At 35.9% G+C, this 12,500-nt stretch overlaps 1 protein-coding gene across 2 annotated transcripts in view; it reads left to right on the top strand.

The window, feature by feature from the left end:
• The window catches only part of LOC307117630 (sex comb on midleg-like protein 2), a 60,660-nt gene that overhangs the window by 31,584 nt on the left and 16,576 nt on the right, over positions 1-12,500 (top strand). Inside the window, exons 8-14 of one of the 2 annotated variants that reach the window (XM_079802600.1) lie at positions 2,667-2,959; positions 3,046-3,160; positions 6,107-6,310; positions 8,162-8,323; positions 9,895-10,023; positions 10,118-10,327; positions 11,771-11,928. In XM_079802600.1, the coding sequence (XP_079658726.1) occupies positions 2,667-2,959; positions 3,046-3,160; positions 6,107-6,310; positions 8,162-8,323; positions 9,895-10,023; positions 10,118-10,327; positions 11,771-11,928 (1,271 nt within the window). The remainder of the gene's footprint in view (positions 1-2,666; positions 2,960-3,045; positions 3,161-6,106; positions 6,311-8,161; positions 8,324-9,894; positions 10,024-10,117; positions 10,328-11,770; positions 11,929-12,500) is intronic. The other variant, XM_079802599.1, reaches the window with a different exon arrangement.

The following is a 12,500-nucleotide window of genomic DNA, read 5'->3' as shown; positions in this document are numbered from 1 at the left end:
GTGGGAAAACACATCTGCATCTGCACAGCTGTAAACACAACTACAGCTGTAATCTCGTGAGAAATGCGACTCCTGGCAAAGGTTAATGTTGATTAAATAGCTAATGACATCAACTGGACATTTCGTGACCTTTGTTTCCTTGTATGTGATTGGTTTAAGCCTTTTCTGTCGCTGCGAGTGTTCAAAAAAACATCGAAAACGGAAAAAATAAACGTTGTTTTTTCGCCTCAGCACATTCGCGTTCGGTGTGAAAGCTCTCATTACACAAACAGCTGATCAAAAAATAAAACCATCGCACGAATTATTTGCACGTCAAAATCGCGTCCGGTGTGAAAGGACCTTAAGACGTGCTTTTATTGGGCAGTAAATAATGGCGCAAACACTAGTAAATTGACTAGCGCAAACCTTAGTAAATAACGTTGCATAATTCATTTAAATACTGACATAAATTTTGTTTCTGAAAGGGAAACTCCCACAAATGCATATGCAATAAGGGCAGGTTTACGCTGGCACCAGCTGTTAGTAAATCTGGCCCTAAGATTCCTAGAAAATCAAAGCATTATGTCTAAGTTGTGTTCCAAATTTGAAGTTTGAACCACAAAAATTGTAGCTGCTAAAAGGTTTTAAAGTTTAATTTCCATGGTTAACTCGATGTCCAATTTCAAAATGTATTGGTGCTCATCTCTAGTTTCTGTTAACCCTCTGGGGTTCTTCATTTATGACCCATTTTTTCCCATTGAATATAATAAAAAAATTATATATATATATATATAAATATAATTTTATTTTATTTTAATAAAGCTGTATTTCATTTTAGAGTCAAGCCTAGGCCTCATGAAAGCAATTTTTTAAATGAGATCAGTGCCATCCGGTGGACACATTGAGCATTTATCACGCAATAGCACATTTTTACCACTACAGTGGATCTTGCGTTTTATAAAAAAAAAAAAGAATCATAGCTTCGCTGGCATGGTCCGAAACTTGGTGACTTTATTGGTACTTGGTATATGAACACCCAAAAAAATGGGGACCGGATTTGAAAAGTCTAAGTGGTCGTAAAAAAAATAGGCACACTCAGGACCTTCGGGTCAAAAATGACCCTCATAGGAAATGAATGGAGAATTGGTTATTTTGTGCATACAAGAGTCCAAAACAGACAAAAAAACTCAAACACTTATACACACAAAAACACACGCACACACAAATTAACGTGTGCCATTCCAAAAGCTAATTGTGTTTTTGTCTGTTTTGCACTCTTGATGTTTTAGAGATCTTCACTGTTGAGTCCTTTTTTTCTGCATTCTGGCTGATTTGTAGATTGTATGCACAAAATAACTCTGTATTTTCATATTTTCGCCAATTCTCCATTCATTTCCAATGCGAGTCATTTTTGACCCGAAGGTCCTGAGTGTGACTATTTTTCTTACGACTACTTATGGTGCGTTCACACCGGACGCGATTCGCGCGAGAGATTTACATGTTAAGTCAATGCAGAGACGCGAAATGGCATTCTGCGGCGCGATTGAGGCGGCGCGAAGGACGCGAATTGAGCGTTTTGAACGCGCGATTCGAATCGCTCAAGTTGAAAAATCTGAACTTTGGCGGATATTTCGCGCCACGTTAACCAATCAGGAGCTTGCTCTAGTAGTGACAACAATGAGGAGAAAATCTGTATATTAATATCTGGTTCAGACAATATGATTATGACTGTGATAACATTAAATGACATGAAACACAACACAGTCTCTTTTTGTTAAATGCAAGTTTATGTATGATCAATAATACAAAAGTATAAGTAATGTATAACAAGCTATACATGAAATAAAGCAAACAATTCACTCAAACATTCAAAGTCAGGGCTAGTCGGCTAACGTTACAACTGCAACGTACAGTTATAGCCTAAAAATATAAAGTAATGAAACTTATCTTTGCCCTCAGCCTAAACGATTTGCCAGGGAACAAATTATAGATCCATGAGACCAAAGATCGGCCGTTACAAGACGAATTATATCTGGAGCCGCCACAGAGACATCAGAGCCAGCGGCAGAAGAACTGGCCGAGGAAAGGCTGATCTCACCGGGTTAATGAGCGCCGCTGATCCACTGGAGCTCACACACACACACACACACACACATGATCACATGTTCAAATAGGCGCTCTTTATATAAATAAACCACTGATTTGAGCTTTAAACAACTACATTATCGACTGAAAAAGTCTTAAAACTACGTTTTGTCACACATTAACAGTAGATTTTAACAAAAAAAAGACATGTAAACACAGCCCATGTCAGACATTTCTCAACGAGACGAGCCGCTGGCAGAAGCTCCGCCCATGAGGAGAATTAGCGTCTGTTGTGCAGTGAATGTCACGTGCGATTCGCGCGAGTAAACTCAAAATGTACACGCGTCCACCTTCGCGCGAATCGCGTCCGGTGTGAGCGCCACATTAGATATTTCAAATCCTGTCCCCAATTTTTTGGGGTGTTCATATACCAAGTACCAATAAAGTCACCAAGTTTCGGACCATTCCGATGAAGCTACGATTTTAAAAAATTCGGGTCAGAAATGACCGAAGAGCCCCAGAGGGTTAACCATGATAACGTTGGTCTCGTGTGACTTTTATTGTTATTATTGTAATTTCCCTTAATTTTTTTGTTTTTGCAGTCACCGTTTCAAAAGCGGGTCCTACACCGTCCTCGTCCTCGACCCCCAAACCGCCCCGCCGCACGATGCCCTCTGCCTACCGCCTGCCCACTCCTCTGCCCCAGCTCCCCGTGCGGAAGGGCATCAGGGGGCGGCGGCCCAAGAGCGAGACCATCGCGCTCCTGAAAGCTCTGGCCGCCTCCACTGCGGCCCAGGACACCGAAGATCCCGGAGGTGCCACGCCCCAAGCCACGCCCATCGCCCAGCTTTCCCTGCGCCCATACAAGAAGAGGGGACCGAAACCAGGCAGCAAGGTAGCATTCGATAACTTAAGTGTGTGTGTGTGTTTACGAAGGACGATGTGAAATCCTGAAGTGTGTTGTGCGTTGATGTTTGTCAGAGGAAGTCCAGACTCCTCCCGAGCTCGATGTCTATGGACTCCCGGGGGCCCATGACCCCGATGCCCAGCGATGGACTCGCTTCCCTGGGATCCCCATCATCTGTGGTGTCTACTGGTATCAAATACAACTTCCAATATCCCGTATGCTGCCACACTGACCAACATCTGACGTCTGATCTGTATATTCACATTACATAACCACAATCATCAGACTGTATGACTACGATAATCAGACTACATAGAAACGGTGATCATAACCATGATAAATAGACTGTATAACTACAGTAATCAGACTATACAATTATTATGATCAGACTGTATAACTACAGTAATCAGACTGTATAACTACAGTAATCAGACTGTATAACTACAGTAATCAGACTGTATAACTACAGTAGTCAGACTATATAACTACAGTAATCAGACTGTATAACTACAGTAGTCAGACTGTATAACTACAGTAATCAGTCTATATAACTACAGTAATCAGACTGTATAACTACAGTAGTCAGACTGTATAACTACAGTAATCAGACTGTATAACTACAGTAGTCAGACTGTATAACTACAGTAATCAGTCTATATAACTACAGTAATCAGACTGTATAACTACAGTAGTCAGACTGTATAACTACAGTAATGAGACTACTACAGTAGTCAGACTGTATAACTACGGTAGTCAGACTATATAACTACAGTAATCAGACTGTATAACTACAGTAATCAGACTGTATAACTACAGTAATCAGACTACTACAGTAGTCAGACTGTATAACTACAGTAGTCAGACTATATAACTACAGTAATCAGACTGTATAACTACAGTAATCAGACTGTATAACTACAGTAATCAGACTGTATAACTACAGTAATCAGACTGTATAACTACAGTAGTCAGACTATATAACTACAGTAATCAGACTGTATAACTACAGTAATGAGACTACTACAGTAGTCAGACTGTATAACTACAGTAGTCAGACTATATAACTACAGTAATCAGTCTACATAACTACAGTAATCAGACTGTATAACTACAGTAATGAGACTACTACAGTAGTCAGACTGTATAACTACAGTAATGAGACTACTACAGTAGTCAGACTGTATAACTACAGTAATCAGACTGTATAACTACAGTAATGAGACTACTACAGTAGTCAGACTGTATAACTACGGTAGTCAGACTATATAACTACAGTAATCAGACTGTATAACTACAGTAATCAGACTGTATAACTACAGTAATCAGACTACTACAGTAGTCAGACTGTATAACTACAGTAGTCAGACTATATAACTACAGTAATCAGACTGTATAACTACAGTAATCAGACTGTATAACTACAGTAATCAGACTGTATAACTACAGTAGTCAGACTGTATAACTACAGTAGTCAGACTATATAACTACAGTAATCAGACTGTATAACTACAGTAGTCAGACTGTATAACTACAGTAGTCAGACTATATAACTACAGTAATCAGACTATATAACTACACTAATCAGACTATATAGCTACAGTAATCAGACTATATAACTACACTAATCAGACTATCAGACAGTAGTCAGACTATATAACTACAGTAATCAGACTGTATAACTACAGTAATCAGACTATGTAACTACAGTAATCAGACTGTATAACTACAGTAGTCAGACTATATAACTACAGTAATCAGACTGTATAACTACAGTAGTCAGACTGTATAACTACAGTAGTCAGACTATATAACTACAGTAATCAGACTGTATAACTACAGTAATCAGACTATATAACTACACTAATCAGACTATATAACTACAGTAATCAGACTATATAACTACAGTAGTCAGACTATATAACTACAGTAATCAGACTGCATAACTACAGTAATCAGACTGTATAACTACAGTAATCAGACTGTATAACTACAGGAATCAGACTATATAACTACACTAATCAGACTGTATAACTACAGTAATCAGACTGTATAACTACAGTAATCAGACTATATAACTACAGTAATCAGACTGTATAACTACAGTAGTCAGACTATATAACTACAGTAATCAGACTATATAACTACAGTAATCAGACTATATAACTACAGTAATCAGACTATATAACTACAGTAATCAGACTATATAACTACAGTAATCAGACTGTATAACTACAGTAATCAGACTATATAACTACAGTAATCAGACTATATAACTACAGTAGTCAGACTATATAACTACAATAATCAGACTATATAACTACAGTAGTCAGACTATATAACTACAATAATCAGACTGTATAACTACAGTAATCAGACTGTATAACTACAGTAATCAGACTATATAACTACAATAATCAGACTGTATAACTACAGTAGTCAGACTATATAACTACAATAATCAGACTGTATAACTACAGTAATCAGACTGTATAACTACAATAATCAGACTGTATAACTACAGTAGTCAGACTATATAACTACAATAATCAGACTATATAACTACAGTAGTCAGACTATATAACTACAATAATCAGACTGTATAACTACAGTAATCAGACTGTATAACTACAGTAATCAGACTATATAACTACAATAATCAGACTGTATAACTACAGTAGTCAGACTATATAACTACAATAATCAGACTGTATAACTACAGTAATCAGACTGTATAACTACAATAATCAGACTGTATAACTACAGTAGTCAGACTATATAACTACAATAATCAGACTATATAACTACAGTAGTCAGACTATATAACTACAATAATCAGACTGTATAACTACAGTAGTCAGACTATATAACAACAGTAATCAGACTGTATAACCAAACAATCTTATACTATGGCTGTAGTATATAACAACAATGACTATAGTGAATTTTGACTATATAGTCCAATTATATAGTAATGTTATTATTTGATCAAATCAATGAGTCTCCCTAACCAAAATAATCATCTTGCATAAACATGTTTTGACCAGACTAACCACATGGTGTCGGTGTGGATGTTGAGATGAATAAAGTTCTGTTCAGAATGTTTACACACACACATGTCCTGTCCGTTTCCATCAGTGTGTGTGTACGTGAACAAACACGGGAACTGCGGCCCACATCTGGACCGGAAGCAGGTTCAGAGGCTGCCGGATCACTTCGGGCCGGAGGCGGTGGATCTGGTTCTGCAGCAGACGGTTCAGGCCTGTCTGGACTGCGCTTACCAGCCCAAAGTGCTGCTGGGGTGCCTGCAGAGCCAATGCGGCGGAGGAGAGGTGGTCCGAGGTACAGCGCCTCCATGTGGTGTTTGGGGGATAGAGACCGAGAGACACGCCCCATAATCTGAAGGCCACGCCCACCGGGGGGGGAAACAATCAAACCGTCTCCATTGACTTTGTATTGCGTGAAGCGCCTCCTTGTCATTTCGGACTTATAACACAAAACTGAACAATGTATACAAGCTGATTTGTGATAAGGTGTACAGCAAACAAGCTAAACAAAACCCAGAAGCAAAAACCCAGACGTTTTTATAAGCTGTTGACCCAAAAAACGAGCATTTAAGTACAAAAAAGTGGATTCAGGCCATTGAGACAGAGCGCGCGGGTCATATTACACTGAGAACTACGCACACTAGAGGGAACGTAATCAGAGACAGTAAATATAATATATAAAACGGATATTTGGATATTTGACTTAACAGTGACAAAATGTTTACTGCACACTAGAGATGCAACAATACAGTTAGTCCACGGTTCAATACATACCTCAGTTTTTAACCACGGTTTTCGGTTCGGTTCGGTTCTGATGGCTTGTCATACATTTTTTGTTATTCTATTCTTAGGCGACAGGAACCACAAGAGGTTAAAGAGATTTTTTGTTGCAACACTCTTTCTTTATTTTACTTAAAAGAATTGAAAAACCTTGTACACATTCCTAGTGTATAGTATAATATAAAATAAATATATATAAAGATTTACACTGGCAGCTCAGAGCTGTAAAGCAGCATTTAAGTATGAAATTGAATGAATAAATGTAAAAATAAAACACTACATAGACTTCACTATAAAATATACATTAATTCTTATTAAAGCTACTATTTGTTTTTCAGTCAAGAGCAGTGAGTGATTTTCTCTTTGTCTTTTGTTGTTGTATTAACATTAAAGAGATGAAAATTCTGTCATCGAGAAATGAATACAGGTTTGAAACAACATTAGAGTGAGTAAATAATGACATCATGTTAGAGGTGAACTGTCCCTTTAAGGACCGCGTGTTCACTATAGGCTGCGCCGCTGTCAATTTAAGACCTGCACTCATCTAATATACACACACACGCGATTTTACTTTCACTTTAGACATAACCGACTGTGTTTATGTTAGCCTTGTGTGTATTTGACAGTATTAGCGCAGTAAGACGACTACTTAGTTCAGTAATCACGTGTTTGACAGGCGTTTAGTGCGCGCGCTCTGAAAAGCGCATGTTAAAACCGCGCACGCGAATGAAACCGGCAAGGCTTTAAAACACATGCAAATAATGCACGTTCGTGATTGTGAATAATTATAGTGTTCCGTGAGTATAACTCCACCACTAACCTGTGATGTGAATGTGTGTCGTGTTGTTCAGTATTGGGATGGAGGAAAATGAGATAGAATTTGCAGAAAAAATATTAATTCAATGCAAAACCGAAAAACCGCAATTCACAAGCTCGTATTGAACCGTGAATGCCGTACCGAACGGTTCAATATTATATTGAGAATTGCGGCATCCCTACTGCACACATACACACACTGAGTGTCAGGATCCCAAAATGTCCCCATTCTTCAGCTGAAGCTTCACTTCGTATTGCCTGTATCCACTTTTATCTTCTTAAACGCTCGTTTTTTTGAGTCGACAGCTTATAAAAACTTATTTCTGTGTTTTTTAGCTTGTTTGCTGTACACTTTGTCACATATCAGCTTTTAGACATTGTTCTGTTTTTTGTTATAAGTCCGAAATGACAATGAGGCCGCTTCACACAATGCAAAGTCAATGGAGAGCGTTGGATTGTTTTCCCCCCCGGTGTGGGCGTGGCCTAAATACGCTCTGTCTCTATGGTTAAAACGCTCGCAGTGATGCAGGATTGTTGTGTGTGTCTGCAGTCCGAACAGATGGAGGGACGCGGTGTGTGAAGCTGCCCTCCGCCTCCAGCGCTGGGTGTGTGTTGCGCTTCCTGGAGCTGGTGTGTAGACACCTGCAGTGTGATAATCTGTTCAGCAGTCAGCCCTTCAGTCCACAACACACCTATGAGCGCGCGAAATCAGGTACATCTACGACAATATCACCGTCGGATATTATTATGATCTGTGCTTATGTTTCTTAATCTACTCACCTTTGTGTTGCTCCAAACGGTTTGATTTAAAGGGTTAGTTCACCCAAAAATGTAAATTGTGTGATTAATGACTGAGCCTCATGTGGTTGGACACCCGTCAGTCCTCCGTTCATCTTCAGACACAAATGAAGATATTTTAGTGTAAAGACATGAAATTTAAAAAATTTAAATGAAAACTGAAAATATCAAATAAAACTATAATGGTATTAAAAATATTAATAAATAATATAATGGTATTTAAAATATGAATCAATAACATGTCATTTAAAATATTAATAAATAATTTCATGGTATTTAAAATATTAAAAATAATATCATGGTATTTAAAATATGAATAAATAATTTCATGTCATTTAAAATATTAATAAATAATTTCATGGTATTTAAAATATAAAAAATAATATCATGGTATTTAAAATATTAATAAATATTATATTTTTTATATAAAATATTAAATAAATGATATAATGGTATTTAAAATATTAATAAATAATATCATGGTATTTAAAATATTAATAAATAATATAATGGTTTGTAAAATATCAATAAATAATATCATGTTATTTAAAATATTAATAAATAATATAATGGTTTGTAAAATATCAATAAATAATATCATGGTATTTAAAATATTAATAAATAATATCATGGTATTTAAAATATTAATAAATAATATAATGGCATTTTAAATATTAATAAATGATATAATGGTATTTAAAATATTAATAAATAATATCATGGTATGTAAAATATTAATAAATAATATCATGGTATTTAAAATATTAATAAATAATATCATGGTATTTAAAATATTCATAAATGATAATGGTATTTAAAATATTAATAAATAATATAATGGCATTTTAAATATTAATAAATGATATAATGGTATTTAAAATATTAATAAATAATATCATGGTATGTAAAATATTAATAAATAATATCATGGTATTTAAAATATTAATAAATAATATCATGGTATTTAAAATATTCATAAATAATATAATTGTATTTAAAATATTAATAAATAATATAATGGCATTTAAAAAATATATATAAATGATATAATGGTATTTAAAATATTAATAAATAATATAATGGCATTTAAAATTTTAATAAATTATATAATGGCATTTAAAATATTAATAAATTATATAATGGTATTTAAAATTTTAATAAATAATACAATGGTATATAAATAATACTAGAAACCAGTAAAAATGACAAAACACAACAGAATTACTCAAATTAAAATGAAAACTAAAAAATAAAATATAAAACCTAATTTAAAATATTGATCAATACTACAATAGTATATAAATAATACTAAACTAATAAAAATGGCCTAAGCACAGAAAAAATGACTGAAATTACAATGAAAGCTGAAAATCTGAAATAAAAGCTAATTTAAATGAAGCACTGTAATAGCATGTGGCACTAGTGGTCTCTGGCTGTGATGCAGTGCTGATGTGTGTGTGTGTGTGTGTGTGTGTGTGTGCGCAGTGAAAGAGGAGATGCTGTCGGACGGCCCGTCTCTGAATAGGGCAGTGAAGCGGATCTCCAGAGACTCTCCTCCATACGGCGCTCCTCTCTCCCCCAAACTCCTGCACACAGACACACACCCGTCAGAAGGTACACACATCCCCTTACAAAGGTCCAGTTTAGCATCAACATTACTCACCAGCAGAGTGTGTGTGTGTGTGTGTGTGTGTGTGTGTGTGTGCAGCCGAGACTCTTCCTGCAGAGGAGAACGGGTTACTGAAGGAGCAGCGCTTCATGGACTCCGCCTCCAATTCCATGACGCCCCGCCCACAGACCCTGAGAAGCACCTCGGAGTACCAGCCAGCCGCCAGCAGCCCGTATTACCATGGCAACGGCCCATCTCTACGGCGACAGGCCTCCAACGCCCCCACACACACACACAGACGCGTGGAGGGTGAGCCGCGTCACATGACCTTTCAGCCAATCACTGATCAGCTATTTACATCAAACTGTAAAAAATCTGAATTATATAAATAATTGTTTAAAAAATCCCAATTACATAAATAAAATAAATAATTATATATTTAATGTATAATTAATATTCTAATTATATAAATTATAAACAAATTATTAGTAAAACCATAAAAATTCTAATTATATAAAATCATAAAAAATGTAATTATATAAATAACATTGTAAATAGTTTAATAGTTAAATGTTTATAATTCTAATTATATAAATAATACAATCATCTAATTATATTAATAATTATTGTAAAATCATAATGTAAATAATTCTAATGTTACAAATCATTTTTAAAAAATCTAATTTTATACATAGCATATTGTAAATTAGTTCAATCATAAATACGTAAATAATAATAATTCGCGAAATAAAAAATCTATATGAATATTGTAGAATAATAATTAGTTACATCATAAAAATGTAAATAATTATAATTTGATATAATAATACAAATGTAATTATATAAATAATAAATATTGTAAATAGTTAAATCATAAAAATTCAAATGATATAAATAGGATATTGTAAATAATTAGTTAAATCATAAAATGTAAGTCATTCTAATTATATAAATAATTATCGTAAATAATAATAGGCTAAATAATAATATTCTAATTATATAAATAAATAAAAATTATAATTATATAAATAAAATAAACATTGTAAATTATATTAATAATTATATATTTCATGTACAAGTAATATTCTAATTATATACATTATTTAAAAAAAATTCTACAATATTTATTAATAAAACCATAATTTGAATTATATAAATAAATAGAAAATTATAAGTATATAAATATAGATTATTCTAAATAATCTCTAAAACATCAAGAGTGCAAAACAGACAAAAAAAAACACACACACACACACTTATACACACACACTTATACACACACACTTATACACACATAAACACACGCACACACAAATTAACGTGTGCCATTCCAAAAGCTAATTGTGTTTTTGTGTGTATAAGTGTGTGTGTGTGTGTGTGTGTGTGTGTTTTTCACTCTTGATGTTTTAGAGATCTTCACTGTTGAGTCTTTTTTTCTGCATTCTGGCTGATTTGTAGATTGTGTGCACAAAAAAACTCTGTATTTTTGCCAATTCTCCATTCATTTCCTATGGGGGTCATTTTTGACCCGAAGGTCCTGAGTGTGACTATTTTTTTTTACGACCACTTAGACTTTTCAAATCCTGTCCCCATTTTTGTTGTGTGTTCATATACCAAGTACCAATAAAGTCACCAAGTTTCAGACCATTCTGATGAAGCTACGATTTTGAACATTTTTAAAACTGCGGGTCAGAAATGGCGAAGAGCCCCAGAGGGTGAAAGCGCTCATGTGTGGATCTTCCCTCTCTCCAGCAGCCAGCTCTACCACGGGGCCCGAGGCAGCGGAGCGGGACCTTCCCAGAACCCCCGGCCGCAGTCCGGCTTCCTGGTCCATAGAGGAAGTGATGCAGTTTGTGCGAGACGCAGACCCCACAGCCCTGGCCCCGCACGCAGAGCTCTTCAGAAAACACGTCAGTGATTTACAGAGCAGCTCTAAAACAGGCAGAGGGAGAGCGGGAACACACACACACTCACACACACACACACTCACACACACACTCACACACACACTCACACACACACTCACACACTCACACACACTCACACACTCACACACTCACACTCACACTCACACACACTCTCACACACTCTCACACACACACACACACACACACACACACACACACACACACTCACTCACACACTCACTCACACACTCACTCACTCACTCACTCACTCACACACTCACACTCACACTCACACTCACACACACTCTCACACACTCTCACACACTCTCACACACACACACACACACACACTCACACACACACTCTCACACACTCACACACACACTCACACACACTCACACTCACACTCTCACACTCACACTCACACACACTCTCACACACACACACACACACACACACACACACACACACACACACACACTCACACACTCACTCACTCACTCACTCACTCACTCACTCACTCACACACTCACACTCACACTCACACTCACACTCACACACACTCTCACACACTC

Source organism: Gobio gobio, assembly GCF_949357685.1.
Source record: "Gobio gobio genome assembly, chromosome: 21".
Taxonomy (NCBI): Eukaryota; Metazoa; Chordata; class Actinopteri; order Cypriniformes; family Gobionidae; genus Gobio; species Gobio gobio.
This window is presented reverse-complemented; position numbering and strand designations above follow the sequence as displayed.